Raw genomic sequence first — 27286 nt, 5'->3', positions numbered from 1 at the left:
TCTTGGTGCAAAAAATTTTTACTCCCTCTAGTGTGAATGTTGCTGACAATTGTCAATTTTTTAAATTTTGAAATGAGTTAAATAAAAATCGCATAAAATTTAAAAAACGCGCGTTTATAAAATTTTAAAATGAGTACGTGCATTTTTTTATTTTTATATTTTTAATTATTTAATTCGTTTATTCGTAATTTTAAATCTGTCTCGTCTGTATTCACACTCATGTAAATGTAGCAGACACAATTTGTAATTTGAAATAAATAAATTAATTAATTAAAATAATTAAATTTAAAAAAATGCGCGTACGGATCGTACTTTTATCTAAATACGCATTTTTTAATTTTTACATAAATTTTATTCATTTATTTTAAAATTTAAAAAATTGACTATTGTCAGCTGCTTCACACTCATAAATTTTCTTGATTCTGAAGTTAACAATTTTCATATTTTTTTTTTTCAACTGGTCAATTAAAAAAAAAGTTAAAAATATGCACATGTAGAAAATTTAAAAAACTACAAGTGCAATTTTTTAAATTATTTTTTTTTATAATTTTTCATTTTAAAAAATAAACCAAAATTCAGACGTCGTCTAACTTCAGCGTCATAAATTTTCCTGAGCCAATAAAAATCATTTGCTGCGCATATTTAAAATTTATTACTCTTACCTTATTCTGCTCTTTCTCCGGCTTCCTGCTGAATCTTCATCAGTTGTTGGATCAAATAAATCTTGAAAATTAATTATCACTGAAATCACCACTCACTTGCACTAACACTGCACTACTTTTTTATTTTATTAACGCGGGAACTTAAACTTCGTAAAAAGAGACGCCATCGCGGCCGGTACTGACGCGCTCCTGTATAGTTAATTTGGTAACCGCGCAGATGGCGTCGCGCAGCCATCTCCTGCGCCATCTTTCTATTTAAACAGCAAACATGTCCCATTTTGAAAATTTGAATTTCGAACAATAAAATAAATTAATAAAACTAAAATAAAAATAAAAATTAATTACCCTTACAATTAAATCATTTAATTTATTTTCCAATATTTAATTTAATTATTCAAAAATTTGAATTATCAGCAACCCGGCAAAAATTTAATTTCAAATAATTAATTATTTAAAAATTCAATTAATAAATCAAATAATTAATTACTTTGATATTTAAAATTTTTTGATATTTAAATAAAAGATGGCGGCTAAACTAAACGCAATATTTAAAAAAAAATTTTTACCAAATTTAATCAGTCGGACAGCAGAGACATCCGTGGTTACGATTTAAATTACTATCCATTAAATAACATCCATTTATTCAAGCTACTGCGCGATTTAAATTCAATTTACCAGTTCCGTATACTATTTAATATTTCTATCTTTGTCTAAACCTCCACTCTCTTTTACTCCTCAGCCTACGAAATCCAAACCGCGAATGAAAGATGGCCGCAGCTCTCGGCAAGTAAGTGGCGCGCCCTCGTGGGAGTGGACTGTACTACCCCGACTGTGACTGGCTTGGTCAGCCTGAAGCAGACTAACAGCAGCCAGCTCCGACACACACAACTCCGAGTCTCGTGGTGGTTCCGAGGCGAGAAGAGTCGGAGGTAGAGAGTAGAGGTAGAGGCTCGAGGTCCGTGGCGGCGCGAGTTGCTTTGGCTTGTAAAATCCGTTGTAACGTAACGCAAAGGTGTGCCGTGGAGCGATCGTCATTGACCCGTTAGCCGTTCACCAGTTTACCAAACCACGCATTGTCATCGCCATCGTCGGTCTTAGACTCTGCCTGCTCTTGGCAGCCTACACCACAGGGAAATATATTATTATTTACACTCCATACAATTACTGTCCTTCCTGGTGATAGTCTAGGTAATTCACTAATCAGAAGGTATACTCTAGCAGCAGCAGTAGTGGTGGTGGTGGTGGTGGTGCTGGTGTACCACCTCAAGAACGCGATCAGTGTGTGTTGTTTTATCGTGACGAGTGTTTTAAACCTGGTGAAGGTGCTACGGGAGTAACAACCAGACTTCCATACCCTGGATACTCTGGGAGATCATCATTATTAATAAAAGGTAATACTTGAATTATAATTTAAATTATTTAAATAAAAATAATAATAATAGTAATTTACTTAGACAAGGACCGCGACGATTTAAAAAAGTGTTTAACGACTGGTGTACAAAGAGTGTGCGGGTGAGAGAAAGAAGGAACAAGCGGTCGCGGTAGTGCGCCAGTGGTGGAGGAGGTGGTGCTGCTGTTGGTGCTGGTGAAGGCGGGTACGAGGGGTAGACTCGCTCGAGTGAGACAACACGACGACGACGACGACAAAAAAGAACGACAACGCGACCGAAGACCAGCTCGCGAGAAGGAGAAGGAGATAGAAAGAGAGTGCGTGGCCCCGTGTGTCCTGAGCGTGTATTAGAGCGGCTTACACACGGTCTCCTCTGTGCTCTGAGGACTGAGGACTGTACTGACTGTACTGAGGAACCACAGAGTAAGAGCATGAGGTAAGTCACGAGCGAGGCCGATCCGGTGAGAGTGCTCCTGAAATCCCCGTGGTGATTTTGTTGGTATGGGTTTAGTACCCAGTACGTGTGCGTGCTCTGCCGTTTCCTCATGTGTGTTATTTGTAGGTACGTACATGTGTGTACTGAGCCAAGTAAAAAGACAAGACGCCGGGAAATAAATCTACTGGTTCCGCGGATGAGGTTATGTTCTGTTCTCTGGGAGTAGTCAGCACACTTTTGTACTCCGTCTTGGTGATAAACCTGAGCAAATCTAATCTATCGTACAATAATAGTCCACACTATGTGCTATAGACCAGTCAGACATCAATCGTTAAGCCTGACAATAAGATAAAAGGAAACGTTTAATCAGCCAGTAGATACTGACACTTGGCATCACTATTTTTTATTTTATTAATAGTCAGTATCAATTGTATGTATATTTATTTATTTATTTATTTATATTTTAGTGGATATCTCCATCTACTTGTAGGCCTTTCTCTGGCACGTGACGACAACTCTGGCAACATTAAACCTGTCCCGCGAGACCAAGTAGAAGGCAATAAAATGTCGTAAAACGTGTATGGCTGTTATGTGTTCAAAGAGAGTTAGAGAGAGAATGTGAACAAGGAGAGATAGTGTGTGTTGATATTTCGGCTTGTGTACTATACGTTGCTTAGGCTTCTGACAGTCCAACCGACCTTGAGCTTCCCCTCGTTCTCTCGTTCCCGTGGTCTATTCCCCCGCGCCAACCACCGGGTTCACCACACGATTCTCCTCACCTTCCAATCCCTCTCTCTTTTTTATTCTTACCTCAAACTTTTTTTTTCATAATCTTTTTTTATTTTTTATATCAACCGTGAGTCTCATCTCCACTACACATATACAAATATATATAATACATAATATATAAATGTATATATAAAATACTCGATCATTATTCTTGAAGACTAAATAAAACGTTTAACGTTTAGTTCCCATGAACGCAATCGACCCGCAGGGACAAAGAGACAAGGAGAAATTTAAACGGGAACGAATCAACTCCTTCTTGCATCGTTAACGCACCGGAGAGATCAACTTAGCGGTATATTGCCGCGATTACGGTAATACAATTGACGCTCCTGTCGGCACGGCTCGTACGTGCCGGTTTCTCAGAGCTCGTGTGACCGACCTCCGACTAAACAGAAAAGACCATCAACAAACTTGTACACCCTGACTGACTCTGTGCTCAATATCCAACACACACACACACACATATTCACACAAGTCCACTCCGATCCAATCCAATCCTCCGGCTGCTGATTAAAAGAAACAACAGCAATATAAAGACGACCTTTCCGCAGTACTCTGGCATAAAGTCATAAATCCTAGAAATCTCTTCCGCCTCCAGTCGCCGGCTCTCTACTACACGCCGGCGTACAATTATTATATCTTAACTTTTACGATTACCCAACTCTCACTTGTCACACAATATCTTTCTCCATAATTTCTCTATTTCCCTGCTACTTTGCCTTCTGTTTGTAAACTTTTTTTACTTATTCCTCGTAATCCTCCCACGATAAACGCCTATAAATTCGTGTTTCCGTTAGATTTTAAATATACTTTATCTCGTGCAGAGTTGATTCATAGCCAGGGCCGAGTCACGTGCTCCGTTTCGTATCTCACTTTTTTTTTCTTTTTTTTTTTATCTTACCTTCTTGTACGGTAGTTGGCACGTACCTTCTTTACTATACATATAATATACATACGTATAATAATGTGTGCACATATGTGTATATATATATATATACATAAGAAGATATTGTGCATAACAAATATAATGCAACCTGAATCTCTCGGTCTCTTAAGTCTCTCCAGGGTGATTGATGCAAACTCCTTGGTCTTTTATTATCTCTTACATTCTACATACATCCTACACGTATATCACCAGCAGATATTACAAGTCTCTCTGCACAGTATCAGTTTGTACATACTCTCTACCCGCTTTGTTCCCCAGCTCTTCTGGACTTCTTTAACGTTACTTTATTTTTATTTTTTTACTTTGACTCCAGGCGTTTCCATAATCGCCGCTACGGGGATTTGCGCAAGTTTACGCGTGATTTTATCGTCACCCATATTCATCCACACACACTCGCACATCATACTCAATACGATGTGTTTTCGTAGAAGTCTCTCCCCTCTCTCCTGCTCTCAGATACTTTTTCTCCGAGTTAACACCGTGGTGATCTTCTTTGGTGATCCTCGGGGCGCGGACAGGGACAGAACGACGCTTATGAATATTGATGAACCTCTCGAGAGTCGTCGCCGATGACTACACCAAGTGACCGCACCTCAACCGCACGTCTCCTCGACTTGTTTCTTTATTATATATTCTTTCCCATCATCCGAGACACCAAACACCAGAACACCGACATACCGAACCACTCATATCTACTTTATATTCATATATTTATTCTAAAAAACTTTTCCTCTATAGCCTCCGCTCTGCTACACTCGAGATCGCTCCGAAATTCTATTCACCCATTCACAAAATTATTATTATATTTATTTATATATATGTATATTATTAAAATATAATTTATCATCTCAATCTCTTGGAATTATTTCCTTTTCAATTATCCGGCTCCGACTACTAAAATATTTAAACGCAAATTAATCATCAGCATTCTTTCCCCATTGTGATAAATTATGAATTTTTATTACGGCACCAAAAAAACCTCCATAATAGATTTAAATTTGAATTACTCATGAGAATAGTATTTTAATAGACACATTAATGTAATTATCTAACAATTTATATTAAAGTTCTTTTATTGCACATGACTTGTTCACCTGCTCATCAGATCTCCGTCTCTATCTCCATCTCCATCTTAATCTTTATCATCGTATCTCTTTTTCTGATCGTCTGTGTGCTGGTAGAGTCTCTGCCGGTCATCATCACTGTATCTTACCCTAGACACATTGGCTCTCGCTGACCCCTAACCGATCCTCGGTCTTTAGCTGCTCGTTCTCTCGCCCGCACGATCATCGCGGCCAGCAACGTAACTGTACTTTCTGCTCTCTTGCGCTAACGACCGACGACCTTACATTTTATAATAATAATAATATATATCTATATATAAGACATTCGTTCTTTCATTCCATATATACATATATATATATATATATATATATATATATATATATATATATATATATATATATATATATATATATCATACATTAATTCCTTCATCGCTCGAGAAAATTCCGTTTTCTCAATTCTCACTGCATATTATATCATTACGTAAATATGAATATATTTACTCGTATGTAAAAGCATTTATAATGATTATATATTTATATATAAGTGGAGGAATCCCACAGTAGCATATACAATATGAATAATATACAGCAAACCTGATGATTGTAAGTTGTGTTGAATAGCACACACATAATAGTCGTAATTTCCCCGCGCGAATGAATGGAACTCGCGCGCGAAAAGACGGGGCGATATCTATACAAATGCAGAATGAGAATGAGAAAGAGAAAGAGAGACAAGTGCCGGTGGCTGATCGAGGAGAACGTTCGTCCTTTCGATTACGACTTTGACATCGTCCTCGGAGACGTTACGTAAGACCACGATCCTCTCATGTATTCTCAGATCGGTGGCTGACCCAAATCTACATGTTGCGTGACTTAATCATTTTTATTCATTAATTATCCATTAATAAATACACACATATATATATATATGTATATATATATATATATATATATGTGTTTTTGTTTAATTTTTAATTAAATATCACTTCCCCGTGGATATAGTTCACGGTTTTATTGTATTAGGAATTAAATATTTATCTGAATAACCGGATTTTCTGGAGTATTAAATTCTAATCAGAGCCAGAATTAAATTTATATACATATATACATATATATGTATGTATGAATGACTACCGAGTGAATTATGAGCTGGATTGCATAATTATTTATCCATTTTACAGAGTACGTATTTTTAAATATCCATTTTTTGCCTGAATAAATTAATAGGGAAAAAAAACATTTTTTGATTAATAATTATTTTATTCCGACAGTAAGTGAGAGAGATTTTTAAAAATAAAAAAAAAACGTGACTTGAATGGACAAACGAGCTATAAAATAATTCTCGCTCTCTCTTTCTCTTGGTCGCTTATGTACTTTGCGATATTAAAGATATGCTGTGTGGCAGGATCGAGAGTTGGGTGAAAGGAAAACACGTACGTATTATATACACATTGGACGGATTGTTGCTACAGAAATATTATTACACATATATATACATATATATATAAAAGACTATAAACTTTACAGCGGAACAGAGTTTGAGTGCGATAGCTGCAGAAGGTGTACTGCAGATTGACATTACACATAACATAGAAACAGAGAGACGAAGCTGCTTGGCATTTCGAGGAGAAAAGTTGGTTGCTGTTGTTGCTGCTGCTTGTTGTTTTATGTTCTCGGGGGTACATATCCAGTGCATTTAACAGAGGGGGAAATATTACATTTCGCAACCGTCCACTCGACTTTTAATCGCTCAAATATTTATTACTGATTCGACCAAACACTTGCGCAATATTTCAATCCACTTCTTTTTATGTTATTTCATATCCATATATTTATATATACATATATATTTTTCATTTCCTCTCTATTTTTTTTTTTTTTTTACAATTTGATGACTTCCGGCAGCCAAAGACTTCCGGATTTATTTTTATTATTAACTTTTTGAATTTGGGGCCATAGATTTTACCACCTGCCTTGAAGTTTCAAAAATATATATAGATATATATTTTTTAAGCAATAAAAATCCCTTGTCATAAATCCAGGGTTTTTATCGCGTTGCGAGTGTTCGGTCTAATCTTTTGTTAAAAAAAAAAACCGAGTTTAAATGTAATATTTATTTTATGATAGAGGGTTGAAGTACAAGACAAGAGTAGAGACAAGGAGTGTAGAGAAGGATGATAAAAATAAAAAAAAAGAAAGAAGCAGTAAAGAGACGTGGTGGTACTCTCGGGCGTCGCACCGGTCCGGCTTGAGTGCACGCGGCACGACGTCAAAGTGGGGATAGGGGACCTTGAGTCGCGTCACGTGACCGCCAAGGTGCATTGGGGGTAGGGCGACGAGGGCCTTGACCTTACCACCGATGTAATGCTGATGCCTGCTGCATCGGCTGGTCCCCCTCCGTCTCGCTGCATCCCCGATAATGTCCCTCGTCCCGAGCCGCTGCTACTCTACTCTTAATACTCATGCGTCGCCGCGGATGGAGAGGAACAACAAGAAGAAATGAAGATAAAGACCAAGACCAAGACGGGAATGAGAATGAGGATGAGTAAGAGCAGGAGGAAGAGGAAGAGAAAGAGAAGGAATAAAAACAATAATAAGAATAAGATGACGAGCATGCGCGCTATCTGCTTACTCTCACGACTCTGTTACTCGACTTACTTACAACTGCTTCCAAAAACGTTGACCTCTGATTTCATCCCCTTCCGGTTGCTCGCTTACTGTTTTTCTCCAAAAAATTATTTACGCCCGAGGAAAATTATCATTTATTGCTGCAATTAATTGATGGATCGGATGCTAATTTATAAAATAAAAATATGAGGAAAAAAATGACGCAGCAAAATAAGTTGGCGATAAATATGTGGAAAAGATTGAGAAATCGACGGTACGAGTACTTGGATAGGAAGCTAACGGGGGAAGGGACGGAAACTGATGGAAACTCGAATGACGTGTACATGTGTGCATATATGTATATATATATATATGTATATATTTAATAGAGTAGTGGGAGAGCACGAGGGAAAAGTTATAAAAAGAGAAGGAAGGCGAAGTGGTGTAGAGCAACGCCCAAACGAGATAACCGGTCGTTCTGTCGGTCTCTGCGTGTCTCAGAATCAGAAGCGAGAGGATATATAACACATACAACATATATTATATATATATATATATACGTACATATATGTACAAGCAAAGGAGAAAAAGAGAGAAGGAGCAGACGGAGACCATTACCAACGAGGTGGCCCGGCAGGAATGCAGGTCCTGCGATTATCTATTTATTTTATTAATCGATAAAAACTCCGAGAACAGGTTCCGGCAGCTGTTGCCCCGTCCGGTCCCACAACTTACCCGATAACAAAATAATAAAATAAACAACACCAGCAACCAAATCCCTTTTATTTCTATTCGTGATTTGCTATTTTCCGAGTTCCCAGTTACCAGTTCTCAGTAGATACCCCCGACTTCCTAAAACGGAAGTAAATAAATTAACTCAATACGTATGTCGGAAGAGTTGAATTGTCGTGGATGCCGTGTACGGAAATACTCAGTACAAGCTCTTACAACTAGTGTACATTACAAATGTTAGTATCATACATCACGAGAATATGTATATATGTATGTATGTATGATATAAAGATTGAAGAAAAGAATAAGTGGAGTGTACACAACACACGAGTCCCAGGAATGCGTAGATCCCCCTGTCGACCTCGCGTCAAGTCTTCCTCTCGCTGCTCCCTTCCTACACATTCACACACTCATCCATACAAAGAATCCTCCTGCCCTCCACTCATGGGCACCGGCTCTCCCTTTCCGTCTCCTCTTATATATATACATATATATATTCTAAGAGCCCGAGTGCGTCATATCGCGGCTGCTGCGACTTTTTATAAGCCGGCCCCAAGGCAACCACCGCCTCGTACCCTGCTGTCTGTCCTCAGTCCTCTCTTCTCTCTCCAGTCTACACTGTCCGCAATAATAATGCACACTCATCCATAACTTCGTCCATTTACACACACACTTGATATAATTTCTCCAAATATAAATACAAATATAAATACCCACACATATGTGCACACATGTATTTATAAAATAAAATAGAGTAGTTTCAACAGACGTCAGATGAGTCTCTTAACGTCGGTAGCGCCCTCAGCTCTTGTTGCACCACACGACTGTCCATATTATATATAATATATGAGATGTGTACACACATGATCTATCTGTCTCTTTCTCTCTTCCTCGGTCTTCATTGTATTTATATCGTCTGCCATGTGCGTGTCCGTTTCCGCGCGAAGGTCGTCCGCGGGACCGGAAGTGGGCCGGCCTTGCACGGACGACCGTTACGCACGTTCGCCGCGAAGCTTAACTATGATTAGTTTCATTGTAATATATATGTATATATATTTCAACCCATTTAAAATTATATGTAAATAAATACACACATATATAAATATATGAGTGCATGATAGTTGAATGTGTGGTAATTTGTAAATGTAAATGCTAATGGCAATGGTAATTTAATTATTAATATTTATGTTACAGAAGAGCAAAGTGATATTACAGTGTGGACGAGAGGTAATATAAGTAACCCGGTGTGCTCAGGATGCTGAGCATCAACCCAGCGAGGAATAAATCACGTGACTTGCGGACCGCCTGGCGAAGGTTAATCGCCAGCTGAGGATGTCGGAGCAAAACGGGCCCACGGAGGGCCCGGGCTGGTGGCCACCGACACAGTCGTGGAAGTCGACTTCTACAAGTGGCTCATCCCGCACCATCGACGCCGGCAAGAATGTGTCTGTGACGACTATCAATGTGCCACCGGTCCACGAGATGCATGATGGTAATTATTGTTGTGCTTATACTCATTTTGCTTTATTGATACGTTCCGAAGACGAGATTATTATATTGTACTGAGAGAAACGCGGCGGGATTAATTGAAGCTTGATGTTGCGCCACGGGTGGGAGTAGACTTTGAGCAGAACCTCTGAAGTTAAGGGTGGTGATTATGGTTATTGTGTTCCCAGAGTGCTTTGGCTTGTTCGCTGTATTATATCGGCAGTATGCTATCGATGTATAAATTTAATCACCGGAGGTTTTACTGGCGTATCGAACGCTGATTTAATCCGCATTCCGTCGAGTGGCACTTGAGTAAAGTGCTTTCTCACATCAAAACACAATATCTGTAAAATAAAAATAATCATAAAATTTATAATTATATTTATATTTATGTATATATATTTTTTTCTGTTGTAGTCAAAAGTGTTAAGTATCTGAGTGGCCAGAATGGCGTGACTGTATCAGTAGTTTCTTCGTGTGGTAGCAGCCCAAGTCCAATAACGAACCCCGCAGAATCGAGCTCGATCGATGACCTTGGAGACAGCGATGGCGAAGTGAGCAAGATTGACTTCCGCGGAGTTAATTTACGTACGAAAAAAAAACGTGATGGAGAGTCAGAGTGTCCGAGCGTCGATGATTCACATCACCAGCAACCAGAACGTCCGATGTCGTGGGAGGGTGAGCTCTCGGACCAAGAAATGTCTTCCAATACAATCACTAATCAAGACCACGAAGAAATGTCGATGGAGGGTGTCCAGGTGTGCAGCGCGAGTCCTGGTCCTCAGGAGCAAAAGTTTCCTATAAAACCGGAGCCGGACTTTAGATCGAGTCCAGGTCTGGGTATCGGTTCACACGTGGACGCGTCAATGCCACTGTCACATGCTCAGCAACTCCATCATCATCATCATCACCATCAGCACCAACAGCAGCACCATCAGCAACGTGAGCTAGAGCAAAACCAGCAAAGCGACTTACCTCTGCTCGTAGGTAAACTTCTGGGTGGCTACAACAGTTCCACTCCTAATCACAGCCCCGTTCTAAACCCCCGTCATCACTTGACGAAACACAGTCACACGAGGTCACAAGTTCCGTCCCCAGACTCGGCAATACACTCGGCCTACAGCGTCTTCAGTTCGCCGACCCAGAGTCCACACGCAGCCCGGCACTCAGCTCTGGGTGCCGGTAGTCCAGTTCCTTCCTCATCACTCTCGCTGTCACGACACAGCTTCAATAATTCCACATCCTCGCTCTCCCTATCTCTGTCTCACTCCTTGTCACGGAATAATTCCGACGCCTCGAGCAGTTGCTACAGCTACGGCTCTCTGAGTCCGCCCACTCACTCGCCCGTCCAGCAGCCAAGGCACGCCCATCATCATCAGCATCATCACCAAGTACCACAGGGTAGTCCTTTACACCTGCCAGCAACCTCAGCTACCAACGCCCACCACTACTCAAATGTTTCCGAGCTCGGGTCAGAAACCCACTCCGAGGCTGATCAAGAGGACTGCAAAATTCCATCCGCACCCTCTGGTATCTCAACAAGGCAACAGCTTATCAACAGTCCCTGTCCAATATGCGGTGACAAGATAAGCGGTTTCCACTATGGAATTTTCTCATGCGAGTCATGCAAGGGCTTCTTCAAACGTACTGTCCAGAACAGGAAAAATTACGTTTGCCTGAGAGGCGCAGGATGTCCTGTAACTGTGGCAACGAGAAAAAAGTGCCCGGCCTGTCGGTTTGACAAGTGCCTCAACATGGGAATGAAGTTGGAGGCGATTCGCGAGGACAGAACACGCGGCGGCAGGAGTACATACCAGTGCACGTACACGCTGCCAGCAAATCTCATAGGCAGCTCCGCCGGGGGAATCCCCGGTGAAAAAATGTCTGGTAGTTGTGGTAGTCCAGCACCACCCGGAGAACATCATCATTCCACACGGCATCACTGGAATCACTCCCACAAGATCCAGGTAGTTCCCCAGTTGCTCCAGGACATCATGGATGTCGAACACTTATGGCACTACAACGATAATGATCGAATGAGCCAAGCGAGCGGATCAAATGGATCCAATTATCCTGATGTGTGTGGTCCCAGTTCTGGTCCTGGTCCCGGCAATATCGATAGTAATACTAGTGGTAGTAATAATAGTAGTAGTAATAGTAATAATAATAGTAATAATAACAACAACAACAACAACAACAGCAGCAGCAGCAGCAGCAACAACAACAACAGCAACAATAATAACAACAACAGCAACAATAATAACGAATCAAGACGCGCAGAGTCGAGGCCCAGCTCGGTTGGTCCAACGAATCCGACGAATCAAGAGCAGCCAACCTCCTCAACGTCAGGATTATCAAGTACTGATAATTCCACAAGTGGCGCAAGCAATCCCAGCAGTGATACAAGCGGCCAGCAACCAGACCCACTATCAAATTTGTGCAATATTGCTGACCATCGACTATACAAAATCGTTAAATGGTGCAAAAGTCTTCCTTTATTTAAAAATATATCTATCGACGATCAAATATGCTTGCTTATTAACTCCTGGTGCGAGTTGCTATTATTCTCATGCTGTTTTCGCAGCATGAGCACCCCCGGAGAGATACGTGTGTCTCTTGGCAAGTCAATTACCCTCGAGCAAGCACGGCAACTTGGCTTGGCAACTTGTATAGAAAGAATGCTTGCATTCACAAACAATTTACGGCGATTACGTGTCGATCAGTACGAGTACGTCGCTATGAAGGTGATAGTGCTGTTGACATCAGACACCAGTGAGCTCAAGGAGCCTGAAAAAGTACGGGCTTCTCAGGAAAAGGCGCTCCAGGCATTGCAGCAGTACACCATCGCAAGGTATCCAGAGATGCCGGCCAAGTTTGGTGAGCTGCTGCTCCGGATACCAGATCTACAGAGAACCTGCCAAGTGGGAAAAGAATTGCTCAGTCAAAAACGCGCCGAGGGGGAGGGCAGCTCCTTCAATCTCCTTATGGAACTACTGCGCGGCGATCACTGATGATAAATAAATTCCTTATAAATGATCAACAATCCGTCAAACCTTTATCTTGGGTCCAGTAACTCCGGCAATCAGGTTTCAAGTTAATAGATAATGTACTAGTGTAGCCGATGATTAGGAAAAAAAAGTAATAATTTATAATTGTTTTTAAAACGACTGTAATTTTCGTATAGTCCGCAGTAGCTCTGCTTAGCTCGCGGTGAGGGGACTACTTTTTTTATTAAAATTATTTTACGCTGATAAATGACTATGATAATAAATATATATATACATATATTAAATATATTGAAGATATTAAAAATTCTATATATATTTTCTATCAAAATGCTTCCAATCAAGACGAACAAGGGCTTGCATTCCTGTTTTTTTTTTTTTTTTTTATATACGAGTATAAAAATTTATATATGTATGTAATACATATATATAAATATATATGAATACAGGAGTTTATTGCAACGGCCTTACGGTTACGTTTGCATCGTCCAAGCGTGGGTCCTGGTGCGAGTGAGACTGAAAATTATTAGAGGCCCGTAAAAACTCAAGAGGATTGGACACGCGCTAAATTATTATTATTATTTTATTATATATTTACGAAAGGTAGTTCGTAAGTACTAATTAAATGAGCGTGAGTGCAAACGGTATGACAAAGAATGATTTTTTTTTTTTTTTTTTTTATTATTAACAATAATAATTTATATTATTATTGTATGAGAGTTTTAATTGCGAGTAAAATTATAAATTTTGTTATAAATCACCAGTATTTCGTACTGTCTAAAAAATACTTAAAGCATAATTTATCCCAGTGGAAGATGTACTTAAAAACAAACTAATTATCGACGAAAGAAAATTAAAAATGCAATCTAATGCTTATGTATGAGTCTAATTTAAGGTGAGTGCCTTTACAGAGGTGCCAATTTTAAAAAGTATATAAATTTAAATACATAATCTCATTTTTTTACGTCACTGTAATTCGTACTCTGTAATTCAGCCGTTGAAATATTATTTTAATGGCCTTATTATATATACTAAACATTGATAAATGATTTAGATTAAAAAATATGAATAAATGGAGTATATATATATATATATATATATATATATTTATATAAATATATTATTATAAATAGTATGTGCGTGCCGTTGATAAGCAACTGGTTGTCGCTGAATGCGTGAGTGAGAGCACATAGAATAGGTGTATTGCCTCGTTGGCTGTAGTCTTTTACTATTATTATTATTATTATAATTATTATTATTATTATTATGATTGTGTCTATAATAAATTTCACGCGCTACGTATCATGTGTGATACGCGTTGAACGCGTGCGTTGTTGGCCTTTTAACTCGCGCGGCATTTCCAGCGATGCCGTCGCGAGTCCACTAGCGTAGTCTATTTTGTAGTTATCTAGTAAAATTATTGATAATCAATTTATTATTCATTTATTTTATGTACGCCTTTTAAAAAGACTGCAATGTAAAGTTAAAGCAATGGTGTAATTCTGTTTTTTTTTTTTTTTTTTTTTTTTTTTTTTTTTTTTTTTTTTTTTTTTTTTTTTTTTTTTTTTTTTTTTTTTTTTTTTTTTTATAGTAATAGAAAAAAATTAAAATAAAAGGGATTTAAATTTTATTTAAAATCATGTGTCGTAGACTTTTTTATGAGAACTAGACACATGTGTGTATATGTATACATATATATGTATATGTGAAAAAAAATATATAGCAACGTGTATGATGTCTATTTAAAATTACCGAGCGAATCCAAGGGAGAGACAGTAGGGTTTCCGTGTCTAGTGCTGTAAGATTATTTTGCAATAACATTTCGAGGTTTTTATATTTTTATGTTCTCCAATTTATATGAGACATACTTGGACATATATATATTTTTTTATATATGTTATAATGTAGTATGTATGTAAAGTACAGGAAAAAATTTTTACTCATTTTAAGAAACTTTTTTTATTGGGGATTAAAAATTAAAATTTTCTTATGGCGGGAAAAAATTTTTTGAACCAAATTGATTTTTTTTTTTTTATTCTTTTAATTTAAAAAAATAAATAAAAATTGAGGGCTTCAATATAGAGTAGTATTGAGATTTATATATTGGCATAATAAAGTGTTGAGTAAAAAATAGTTTAATAGCTGGGCGTACATAAAAGAAAATGATAATGAAGATGAATAAATTAATAAATATTAAAAATGAATAATTGATAAATATGATAAATTACAGGCCAACTTTTGTGCTGTTTGAATGTGATTTATAAGTTTGTTAGACAAACAAAATTAGATATTAATTAATTTTTTTTTTATACTGTAATAAATTTATTGCGATATTTAGATTTTAAATGAAATTTTTTAAAAATTTTTCTTCAGATAAATATTTTAGCTTTTTTTTTAAATTTATTTATGTTTATATTTTATGATAAAACTATTTCTATATGAATTAAAATTTATGTACTTGCAATTATTGAGAACAAAACGATTTTTTATACCGAGCGTTAAATAAAATGGAAAATAATATTTTTTTTTAAATGGAATTTATAAAATTTATATTTTTAGTAAGCGACAATATCTTAGATGTTGTCAAGTTGAATCAAATGACTCGAAATATATAAATGAGCTTAATTACGACAGACTGTAACGACAATTAATATACATAATGGAGTAATACATTTATAAATATTCATAATTAATAAGCGTACGTTAATTAATTATTAAATTTATAAATTTATAAATAAATAAATAAAGCAACTGTACTATTATATGGACAATATCTTTAGTATTTTATATATAATACGTCTAGTATTAACTAGCAGTAAAATGAGCAAAATATATACAAACAAAATCATTTTTATCTAACGACTATAAATTGAAACAATAAATTTAAATTTATAAATAAATGTCATCAAAGCTTTTGTGAGAATGGTGATAAAAACAAAATCAATTCATTATCGTTTAAATCATTTATAAAAAATTTATCATTTATATAAATGTAGTTTTATACATTAAAGTAATTTTCATTGAAAATAAATCACTTTTTATAAAAATAATCATACAACTTTTTCTTTATTATATTTTTTACCTTTAAAAATAATTGAGGAGTGACCAAATCCTGATCAGGGAACTAGTACTCGGTCACTCATGTATTTGTATATATTTACTAAATACAGATATTCAAATACATGGAGTGATCGGGTATTCTCAAGTTCAAACTTATCAGTAATGTTCCAACCCTGAAATATTTAGAGATTTATAATAAGGGATGTTTTTTTTTATGCTGCCGTTGGCCTGCATCAAGATTTTAAGAGAAAAATTTGTTGCAGCAGCAGCTAGAGTAGTTCGGTGTTTGCCACTAGATGCCGCCGCTAGCTTGTAGGTGTCTCTGGTAAGAGACTTATTTCAAAGTTCTTATATTTCCAGCTTGAAGTATTTAATGTGTTTGAAACTTTTTTATTCGAGTTGAAAAAATTCATTGAATGCAAGTTTAACTCATACTTACTATGACTTATTATTTGAAATATATGTGTAATATTGAATTTTTAATTTAATGGAAGAATGCGTTGGTTGCTGGTTTGGTAAAGATTAAAATTGTCAAATTTTTTTGGTGTCTGACTTGTTCGAATTTAACTAAAAATCTTCACAAATGATAGACATTAAACGAGTTTTATTTGTTGTATCTTAGAATTAGTTATAAACTCAATTTTTTTGCTCCTATCATGACTGTGATTTATAAATCGGCCATCGCCGTAGGATGGCAAACTCTTGTTGATAATTTTTGCTATTTGAGATCGGTTAATATTAAATAGAATCATCAGTTGAAGACAATATTCGGCTTGATATAATTTATACATAACTTTCAGATCGACCATAGTGAAGTACATCTCTATTGATTCCATTTCCATTATTTCATCAAGCTTACCTTCAATCAAAAAATTTATATCTATACTGTATAGGTTATTTGATATTGACAGTGCGATAATTTATCCACTGCACTTAAACTTTGTAGTTGCTTTATTTTTAGGAACAAATCCCAAATTTCTTGAATGTGTTGCTGGTGGATGGTAGCCCCTTTTGATTTCTTTGTTCGGAATGTTCATATTGAATACCATTATGAGTTTCAAATATTGTTCTAGTTTACATTGCTCGTACGCAACCTTCACAACATTATTCATTGTGAAAAATGTCTATAATGAATGAAATTTATTAAAAAAATAATAATATTTGATTTTATGTTGAATTTTGATTTTCAATAGCAAAGATTGTGATATTTAATAAATATATTGTCAAAATAAAATGTGGCTTACCGCTTGACAAGGTCATCTCAATCGGGATGCCTTCAGATAGCTCCATCGTACCCTCGGATCTTTCTTATGGATTCAAAAATTCGCGCGCTTCTAGTAACAAATAAAAAGAACTATAAAAAAATCTAGAGTTATTTAAAATTGTCAAGATGTCGCCACTGGGATATTAAAGTCTTGTGATCGAACAACTGACCATAGAAAAATAAAGAATTTACTCGAGTGCACTTGTTAAAGTTGTATAAAAAAACGCCTATTTAGGCGAATTATTTAACTTAAATATAAATTTATTTTGCAATAAATAACAATGGCAGATCGCGCGAATATTAATCAAATAATTCCAGCTTTGCCTGAAGAAAAACATGGTAATTATAACTCTAGAAACTTATTTTTTAATCAACCACACTCAGCCACTCCCACACTATATTTAATTTCGTATCTTTATTTAAATATTCTCACCTGCCAAAATAATCTGTCACTATTTTAAATTTTATTTATAAAACACGAAATTCTGTTGTTATTTACGTCACTAAATAATTTTATCATTTATTTATTTTTTCTATAATTATATTTTTTTTAAATTTCTCCAGATATGTTAGCAGCCACTAGTGTTCTTCAGCAGCAGGTTGCTGATATCAGGAGCCAAAAAATAAACTGGCAGTCATATAATCAGTAAGATCTCTCCTGTCATTTTTAAAAAATAAATTATTCATTAAATTTATTAATTACTTATGTAATTTATCTAGATCACAAATGATCTCCCAAGAAGACTATGATTTTATCGTTGGCTTTGACACCAATGACCCAGCGGTAAGAGATGCAAAATTGAAACAAAACCCCAGCCAAGCAGCCAAGACTTTCTTGAATTTGCTCAGCCACATCTCCAAGGATCAAACTATACAATATATCCTTGTCATGATTGATGACATGCTTCAAGTAATTTTTTTTCTCCACCAACCCACGATCATTATTAATTATTAACACTAATTAATTTTATTTTATAATGCAGGAAGATCGCAGTCGTGTGGAAATATTCCGCGAGCACGCAAGCCGTAAACGCGAATCAGTCTGGTCGCCATTTTTGAATTTGCTGAATCGCCAGGATGGATTTATCATGAACATGACATCCCGTATAATTGCAAAACTCGCGTGCTGGAGTCACGCTCAGATGGAAAGCGCTGATCTACACTTTTATCTAACCTGGCTTAAAGATCAGTTGAAATTGAGCGTAAGTCCGTCTTAATCTAGCTCAAAAAAATTTAGATATAATTTTAAATGACTCTGAAGTTGGTAGACAATTGATAATTTTCGGATTTTCTTTTTTTTAATTATTTCATTTGAAGAAAAACAAAAATAAACATATGCACATGTAGAAAATTTGAAAATCCGTGAAGTAAGAGACTTAGTATCCAATCATAGAACTAATACTCGATCAGAGAACTTGTACCTGATCAGGGAACTAGTTTCTAATCAGGAAATCTGTACCCGATCAGGGAATCAGTACTTGACTAGGGAACTAGTACTCGATTAGAGGACTAGTATTCGATCAGGAAACTACTAAATTTTACTTAATATATATCTACAAATACATGAAGTGATCGAGTACTAGTTCCCTGATCAGGTACTAGATCTTTAATCTCAGGTACAATTTTTAAAAATAATTTTATTCCAACGATTAAATCTAAAAATTATTAAATGTCAGCTAACCTCAGTATCATTATTAAAAATATCAAATTTCCACACTAGCTTTAATTACAATAATCAAGACTTTGTTCCAGGATTTAAAATATTTTATTTTAACACGCATGCTTGTCGCTTTATCACCGCTTATAGTTTATTATGCACAGCAGAAAAAAATCACAGCTGGGTATTTTATGGAGTCTGTAAATGTTAACATTAGAAACTGTACTAACAATTCATATTGTAACGTGACTAATATTTATTTCAGTAGAAAAAAAAAATAATAATTATTATTAGAAATTTACCCCGAACTGCAGTGTTGCTTACGCGGGCTCGCGGATTGGGAATCACGAAAGAAAAAAAAAATTAGTTTTTTAAAAAAGGTCGAAAGAATATTGAATGGGTTTTTAGTCTGATGCCGTGCAGGAGTCACACGTGTATGCCGAGGTGGTGCAAGACGTCGTACCCACTGAGCCCGGAGAGGCGACCGACCTCCAAGAAATGCCCAGCCCGGTTCGTTCATAATAATAAAAGCGTAACAATTAATTGTCTTAAGATTTGACCTGGTAAATTTATTATTAATGTCAATGAGTAAATTATCAGTCATTTTTATGGGAGGCTAGGGTGTATTTTTTGGCAGCTGTAGATATCAATTTTTTTTATCCTAACACTTAATATTTTTTTTTTCTAATTATGATAATAATTTATCACTAATGAGATCATTTTAATGAAGCAGAACAACGAGTACATACAGTCGGTTGCAAGATGTCTCCAAATGATGCTGCGTGTTGATGAGTATCGTTTCGCATTCATTTCCGTCGACGGAATTTCAACTCTCCTCAGTGTTTTATCTGGACGCGTCAACTTCCAAGTTCAATATCAACTTATTTTTTGCTTGTGGGTCCTTACCTTCAATCCACTTCTTGCTGAGAAAATGAACAAGTAAATTTTTCAATTCAAAATCCATAATTTCAATGGCACTGAAGTTCGAATAATTTTTTGATTTTTTTTTTAAACGATAAATTTGAAAAAAAAAAAAATATTTTGAAAAATTGCACTTATAGATTTCTTTATTTCCTACATGTGTATTTTTTTTATTTTTTTTTTTTTTCGGTAATTGATTTGCGGAAAAAAAAAAATCCGAAAATTGTCTTCTAACTTCAGGATCATTAATTTTAATTATTTATTATTATTATTATTATTATTATTAATATAAATTTAAAATTTTTTAGGTTCAATGTGATTCCGATACTGGCTGATATCCTCAGCGATTCTGTTAAAGAAAAAGTAACTCGTATAATTCTCGCTGTATTCAGAGTAAGAAATTTGTCTTCAATTATTTTAATAAAATGTTTTTTTTTTTTTTATTAATTTAAATTTTTTTACAGAACTTGATTGAAAAAGTTGGAGACAGACAAGTAGCAAAAGAGCACTGCATCGCTATGGTCCAGTGCAAAGTCTTGAAGCAACTGTCGATTTTGTGCCAACGTAAATTTGACGACGAGGACATTACAGAAGACATTGAGTTTCTCAACGACAAACTCCAGGCTTCTGTTCAGGACCTGAGCTCATTTGATGAGTACTCAACTCAGGTGAAGTCCGGGCGGTTGGAATGGTCACCGGTCCACAAGTCATCAAAATTCTGGCGCGAAAACGCCAGCAGGTTGAACGAAAAAAATTACGAGTTACTCCGTATCCTCGTTCACTTGCTGGAGACCAGCAAAGACCCATTGGTATTGAGTGTCGCTTCCTTTGATATCGGGGAATATGTCAGACATTACCCACGTGGAAAGCAGTAAGCTATTTTTACATACTTCTAGTATTGGATAATATTTTTATTTGATAAAAATCTAATAACGTGACTGAAATTTTTATCTAGTGTTATTGAGCAATTGGGCGGTAAACAACGCGTGATGCAACTACTGAGTCACGAAGATCCTAATGTACGATATGAGGCTTTGATTGCTGTTCAAAAGCTCATGGTTCACAACTGGTAAATTTAATTTTATTATTATCAGTAACCCTTTGGCTCTCCCTCATTTTTTATCAACGTCGCAGCCGAAAACATCTTAGTCAAAATATATCAGGTGAAATATCTCAGTCACTCATATCTTAATTTTACACTTGATAGTAAAGTAAGATATTTTTACATTGAGATATTTTATGATTCTGATTAGCAGACAATTGAAATTTTTTGATTTTTTTTTCACCAATTGAATAAAAAAAAACTACAAAAATGCATATGTAGAGAAATGAAAAAACTACAGGTGCAATTTTTTCAAATATTTTTTTTTTTATAATTTATCGTTTTAAAAATTATCAGACGACGGCTAACTTCAGTATCATACCTGATATAGGGTAGAAATTAAATTTTTCCGGTGTCTGGAATGTTTTTGGCTGAGATGTAGAGGGTTCACCTCACCAACCCTTTTACTTATAAAAAATAAATTATTTTATTCTACTCAATTTATTTTTTCCAAAAAAAAAAATTTTCTAATTACATTTACTATCAAAAATAATTTGAGTAAAATAAAATAATTAAAACTAACAAATTAATTATCATAATTAACACATCAACTCTCATTTTTTCAGTCAGTCAATGAAATTTTTAGACTTATTTACGCGCGATAAAGAATCGTCCTGATAAATAAAAATAAAAAAATAATAATTATAAATAAATAATTAAAAAAAAAAAATGACTTTACACAATTGTACCACGAGGATATTTTATAAAATCACACTGGGCCTAGTTAATAGGCCATGTATAATAAACCAACTTATTTATTATTTTTTTAACGAATAAACTAAATAAATTGACATTTATTTTATTTTTTTTTTTTTTAAATCATCTTCACATATTTAATAAGACTGATCATAATGTAAAGCATCAACAATGTACTTAATATTTATTTACAAAAAAATAAATCATATGTAAACAAAATACTTGAAATAAATCATATAAATTTTTCCTTCTAGGGAATACCTCGGTAAGCAATTGGAGAAAGAACAGACCGGAGCGAGTGGAACTTCAGGCCCAAAACCTGGAGCACAAGTTCCCGCTAAAGCGTAGAGTTGTTATTAAATAAACGTATGGCATGGGATATATATATATATATATATATATATATATATATATATATAAAATTTAAATTGTTATTGTATTTCAAATTATTTTATTAATTATTTATTGGCTTTGATTAGTTGGCTACATTCCACTCATTGCGAAGCGATCGCTCTGTTCCTACTGACAAAATTATAAGCAATCAATTTTTTTTTTCATTACCGATTATAAAATCAAATCAATGCCATGTACATACATCAAGAAAATTACTTGTAGATAAAAAAAATATATTGCGTTTGATACGCGTTAATTATTTAAAATATTAAGAGTATAAATTCTGTACTATAAATTTAAAATATTAAGGGCATATTCAAATACTGCCGCCAATTTTTAAAAATTCAATTTTGAAAGACTTGTCAAAACCGTATTAATTTAAAAAAATTAAACTTTCAATTGAAAAAAAGGAATTTTGCCAAGGTATAGAATTTTGAAAAAATTTCTTACACTTGTCATCAATAAGAGTTAAGCCCATCCTCAGACAGTGTCCCTCTTTTTGAAAATTTGCAATGAATCGACTGTCAAATGTATCAAAATTTTGTCACTTATTTGAAAACAGAAAAATTTCGCGAGATATAGAATTTAATAAAAAAAATTACAGTTGACATCAATTGGGACTTAAACGAAATTTTTTAAATAAATTTTAGCTTACATTTAAAAATTTGAATTTAAAAATTGACATATCAATTTTACTAAAATTTATTTTACAAATTTCGTTTAACTCCTAATTGATGTCAACTCATTAATTAATCTAATTTTGATACACTGACAGCTAAGTCATTGAAAATTTGTTCTAAGTCGGACACTCTGAAAATGCCCTTAATTTAAAAAAAATTAAAACCTCATTCGAAAAAAAAAAATAATTTCTCCGCGGTATAGAATTTGAAAAACTTACACTTGTCATCAATTAGGAGTTAGCGAATGAAGATAAATTTTACGCTACAAAATGTGAATATTCTAATTATAAAATTTCGTTTAACTCCCGAGTGATGTCAAATGTGATTTTTTTTAAAGTCTACATCTCAGGAAAATTTTAAAAAAGTGGGGGCACTATCTGAGTATGGCCTTAAAGTTATATAATTACAATATAAAATAATCATAAAGTAGAGAATGGATTGAAGAAAATAAATAAATTAAAAGTATTAACACTAAATATAATTAATTGTTGTAAAATATATTACACAAATATAAAGTTTTAAAAAAAATTTCTTGTGAAAAAAATGTTATTTTATGAAATTTATTAAAATGAACTAAATATTAAATTATAAATCACACGAAATTAAAATCAAGTTTAACTTTAATGTTAAGCGAGGCAAGTTCGGTCACAAAGTATCGGAATATGTAAGGAATGTCTATATCATATAAATCCTTGTCGCTGTCACACAGCCGGCAGCTGGACCGTTTGTCCCCAAAGACAGGAAGGAACTCAGTAACTGGACCCAGAAGACTTCCGCACTTGCGACACACCAACGCCGTGGACTTGTCAGAGCAGTGGAAAAGTCTGTCGCGAAGAAGGAAAGAGCAGCCGTGAGCTATCAGAGCGTCGCGCTCCATTTCACCGAAACGAACTCCGCCACCACGACGTCTTCCTTTGATCGGCTGCTGGGTGAGGACATCAATGGGCCCGGTGCTCCGGACTTGAGCCTTGTCCTCCACCATATGCCTCAGTCTCTGGTAGTGGACCACTCCCATGAAAATCGCAGCGTCCATGATCCTGCCATCGGTACCCGAGTACATTTTTTCAGTGCCATAGTAATTGAAGCCTCCGATCTCGAGGCATCGGCCGAAGTAGTCGATGGCCGTTTGGTTTTCGTTGAACCTGAAGGGTGTGGCGTCATGAACCAGTCCATGAGTCGCTGCAGATTTACCCGCCAGAAATTCAATCATCATAGCAATTGTCATCCGACTTGGAAACCCGTGAGGGTTGAAAATGATGTCAGGAATCATTCCCGTTTCCGTGAACGGCAGATCCTCCGCGGGGAATTTTATAGAACAGATTCCTTTCTGTCCAGCACGAGACGCAAACTTGTCACCGACATTCGGGTTTCTGGAGACCCGGAAAGTTATACACGCGCGTTTTACTTCTTTGCTGCTCAAAGTTCCGCATAATCTGACGTTATCAACGTAAGCGTCTTCTTTGGACTTCCATTTGCCGGTTACGTATCTCCCTTCCTCGCCGTCGTACATACAGTAGTAGACGTCGTCCAACGTTATCCTCGTTCCAGGATTAGGAAACCCATCAGCATCCAAAGTCTTCCTCAGCTCCGGCCTATCGGGGTCGCAACGAAAGAAACTCTCCGCGCTGTTCAAGTCAACAAACTCCGATTTATAAACCATACCATGAGCAAATCCACGCTCGTATGCCGACTTGTTGATAACCATAGCGTCCTCCATATCGTACCCCGTGTAAGAAATTACAGCGACTATGGCATTGGTGCCCATAGCAAAGTCATCAAGATTTATGTTGTCATGATGAACTGGTCTGAACAGTGGAGTCGCTGGTGTTTGAAGCCGGTACAACTTGCACTCAGATTGCAGCTGGTGAATATGACTGCAAGTCCCCATGGTCTGCTTACCCATCTGACACTGGTACATATTACGCGGACTCTGATTGCAATCCGGCATCGGGATTAAACGCGCAATGTTACTGAGAAAAGAAGTCTTGGTAATTTCCTGGTGAGTTGTCACCTCGTGTCTCTCTGCTTTCACCACCGCGATGTCCAAGTAAACCTGCTCGAATGTGCCAATTAACTCTTTCTCTCCCACCTGAAGATTCCAGACCGGTCTCATCATCCTGGCGGGTCCAGTAAAAAGAAACAGACCCGGATACTGCGTCGGCAAATCTCCTCTCTTGGGTATCAAGACAATTTCCGTTGTGTTGGGAATCACAGTCCCTTTTATTTTTAACTTACGCAGCTCTTTAGTGATCCTCATGATCTTGCTGTCGTAGATTATACCCAGGACTTTGCCGTCCAGCATCACAGTGTACGAGTTTTTCCAGTCGTCGATTATTTCCAGAGGCAACATCCCAAGTGCCACCAACTCCTGAGGGATTTTATTTATCAGCTCTCTCTTCGGTTGCTTGGTCACGATGCAGTCCATGGCCAGGTGATTCAGCAGCCCGCAAGGAGCACCATCGGGAGTGTGCACAGGACAGATGAACCCCCAGGCATCAGGCAGCAGCTGTCTCGCTTCCGTGGTTCTCATTTCCTGGAAGAAAGACCCGCGATGGATCGCTCTGAAGTGACTCATGTACCGCATCCTGTTGATGTTTTCTGCAACGATCGTCAGCCCGGTGTTCTGCATCAGACCAAGTCCACTGTCAGTCTTGATGTTACCAGTCGCCAGGAAGTTTTCCATCTGAGCATCCAGTGACCCCGTGTGTTTCATCGCAGTCAGCATCTCATTGACCGTTAGCTTGAAGGTGCTGCCGACACTTTTATTCCGCTTAAGAATTACTGCCTTCAAAATATTCAACCATGAGTACAACTTCTCTTTCAAGACCTGGAAGTAAATGTGCCCTCCAAGAAGACACTCCTGCATCATCACCGCATCCGCGCCCTCGACGGCGCAGCCCTCGTTAGCTAAGACAAATAACTTCTGAGTCATGAAAGCCAGCAGCTGGAACTTGTCCTCCGGGTCATCTAGATGTATCAGCACGCACTTTTCCATTATGAAGTCGCATACCACAGAGTTGGGCGTGTCATCAGGAAGCTCGCGGAATTTAATCTTGAACATCTTGCCAACGTAATTCTTAACATCCTGAGAAGTATGGAGACCTTCTTTATGAATGTATCGCAACATATTTTGAACACAACCCATATAATAAAAATCATCCTCGCGACCTCGTATCAGCGCCTTGTAGATCCAGTAGTCAGTCGCGTCGTAGAGGCACTTGAGGACCATGATGACTGGAATATGGTACGGAGTTTTGCGGTGAGTGAACATGAATTTGACAGAACCATCGGTGACGTAATGGAGAGTGTTTGTGGTCGCAGTGTTGTCGTCTTTTACGCACCTGATGTTCAGTCCCAGGTCACTGTAATCTTCCCCACGGGCTTTCCACCCCGACCTTTTGATGGCAATGGGATAATTCCTGCGGTTCATCTGCAGCATTCTTATCAACCTCTCATGACCCTTGATGATAAAATACCCGCCCCATTCTTGCTCGTGTTCCTTGTGCTTGACCAGCTGCTTTGGGTTCATGCCGTACAAGTTGCACCTGTTGGACTTGACCATTATCGGAACCTCTCCAAGATCTTTTTCTAGAGTTTCCTGCTGCGAGCCGTTCACAGACCAGGCGACTTTGGTAATTAGTTTTCCTTTGTATGTAGAACCTCGTTGCCGACATTCTGTGGGGTAAATTTTTTGATTCTTGACACCGATGGAACCTGGAGGAACTCGCGGCTGGTGGATCTCGATGTCGTCGATCCATAATTTGATTCTGTCCTCATTGGATAATTTCACGTAAACTGGAACAATATCTTTGGCGCTGAGGTCTAGGCCTTCCTCCAGCATGTAATTGAACGAGTCTAGATGAGGCGCTCCAAGAGTTTGTAGCAGCTGAAAAAATGTGTTTTGTATTTTTAAATTTTTGGAAGATTAATTATTGTTATTAAATAGAAGTTATTATTTAATTTACTCACGGGATTCTGTTTTTCTGGCGGGACACCCCAGTCTTTTTTTGAATTTGTCAAAACAGGTTGTTCAAGCATTTTTTAAAATTTGTTTTTCTTCTCATATATTTATTTTATATATTATGAAGCACGTGTTGGCTGGTTCCTCGTGTAGTTTTCTTGATGGTCGGTAATAATAGAGGTTAAGTTTACATCATGTGACTGAATTATTTTTATCACGAGTTTGAAATGTAGATGGCGCCAAGAGTCAATTTTTAGAAAATTGAATTAAATTTATTTTTGAAATGTTGATAATTGGCGGTGTCTGAAAAAATAAATTTTAGGCTCGGCTTTTCAATTATTGCTGATATATTTATATATTTGTAATGTATATACTGGCAATATTAATTTGAGCCCAGTTTGAAAAACTTTAATTCTGAAAGTAAAATAAA

The 27286-nt window shown here is 36.4% G+C and overlaps 3 protein-coding genes across 10 annotated transcripts; 2 read left to right on the top strand and 1 right to left on the bottom strand.

Annotated features, from left to right (window-relative positions):
• Positions 1-1632: 1632 nt before the first annotated feature.
• Positions 1633-14621, top strand: LOC103571021 (nuclear hormone receptor FTZ-F1 beta). Of its 4 annotated transcripts, XM_053740654.1 has the most exons (5): positions 1633-2053; positions 2117-2488; positions 2615-2905; positions 9824-10121; positions 10535-14621. In XM_053740654.1, exons 4-5 carry the CDS (start codon positions 9962-9964, stop codon positions 13126-13128), a joined length of 2754 nt encoding a protein of 917 aa, XP_053596629.1. In that variant the 5' UTR covers positions 1633-2053; positions 2117-2488; positions 2615-2905; positions 9824-9961; the 3' UTR covers positions 13129-14621. The 4 variants fall into 4 exon arrangements, with proteins under 4 accessions (XP_053596629.1, XP_053596628.1, XP_053596630.1 ...); XM_053740653.1 differs by lacking the exon at positions 2615-2905; XM_053740655.1 differs by lacking the exons at positions 2117-2488; positions 2615-2905.
• A 2970-nt stretch (positions 14622-17591) lies between these two features.
• Positions 17592-22266, top strand: LOC103571020 (V-type proton ATPase subunit H). 5 transcript variants are annotated; one of them, XM_053740438.1, is made up of 10 exons: positions 17592-17785; positions 18011-18092; positions 18167-18356; positions 18430-18648; positions 19512-19613; positions 19834-20042; positions 20333-20417; positions 20489-20895; positions 20980-21093; positions 21693-21923. In XM_053740438.1, exons 1-10 carry the CDS (start codon positions 17728-17730, stop codon positions 21742-21744), a joined length of 1518 nt encoding a protein of 505 aa, XP_053596413.1. In that variant the 5' UTR covers positions 17592-17727; the 3' UTR covers positions 21745-21923. The 5 variants fall into 5 exon arrangements, with proteins under 5 accessions (XP_053596413.1, XP_008547204.1, XP_053596412.1 ...); XM_008548982.3 differs by lacking the exon at positions 21693-21923 and adding an exon at positions 22077-22266 and having other exon boundaries at positions 17593-17785; positions 19837-20042; XM_053740437.1 differs by lacking the exon at positions 21693-21923 and adding an exon at positions 22077-22266 and having other exon boundaries at positions 17593-17785.
• A 1121-nt stretch (positions 22267-23387) lies between these two features.
• On the bottom strand, positions 23388-27020 carry LOC103571018 (DNA-directed RNA polymerase I subunit RPA2). Its single transcript, XM_008548981.3, has 2 exons — positions 26865-27020; positions 23388-26781 (listed from the first exon to the last, which is right to left on the bottom strand). The coding sequence occupies exons 1-2, from the start codon at positions 26931-26933 to the stop codon at positions 23488-23490; spliced, it is 3363 nt and encodes a 1120-aa protein (XP_008547203.1). The 5' UTR covers positions 26934-27020; the 3' UTR covers positions 23388-23487.
• Positions 27021-27286: the final 266 nt, after the last annotated feature.

Source organism: Microplitis demolitor, chromosome 7, assembly GCF_026212275.2.
Source record: "Microplitis demolitor isolate Queensland-Clemson2020A chromosome 7, iyMicDemo2.1a, whole genome shotgun sequence".
Lineage (NCBI taxonomy): Eukaryota > Metazoa > Arthropoda > Insecta > Hymenoptera > Braconidae > Microplitis > Microplitis demolitor.
This window is presented reverse-complemented; position numbering and strand designations above follow the sequence as displayed.

What these genes read in the sequence shown, in the direction of transcription:
- LOC103571021 (XM_053740655.1), top strand. Translation starts at nt 9,962, where the DNA reads ATGTCGGAGCAAAACGGGCCCACGGAGGGCCCGGGCTGGTGGCCACCG. An exon ending in GGTCCACGAGATGCATGATG is followed by an intron (nt 10,122 to 10,534) that starts GTAATTATTGTT and finishes TTTCTGTTGTAG; the next exon opens with TCAAAAGTGTTAAGTATCTG.
- LOC103571020 (XM_053740437.1), top strand. Translation starts at nt 17,728, where the DNA reads ATGGCAGATCGCGCGAATATTAATCAAATAATTCCAGCTTTGCCTGAA. An exon ending in AACTGGCAGTCATATAATCA is followed by an intron (nt 18,093 to 18,166) that starts GTAAGATCTCTC and finishes TAATTTATCTAG; the next exon opens with ATCACAAATGATCTCCCAAG. An exon ending in CATTACCCACGTGGAAAGCA is followed by an intron (nt 20,896 to 20,979) that starts GTAAGCTATTTT and finishes ATTTTTATCTAG; the next exon opens with TGTTATTGAGCAATTGGGCG.
- LOC103571018 (XM_008548981.3), bottom strand. Translation starts at nt 26,933, where the DNA reads ATGCTTGAACAACCTGTTTTGACAAATTCAAAAAAAGACTGGGGTGTC. An exon ending in CGCCAGAAAAACAGAATCCC is followed by an intron (nt 26,782 to 26,864) that starts GTGAGTAAATTA and finishes ACATTTTTTCAG; the next exon opens with CTGCTACAAACTCTTGGAGC.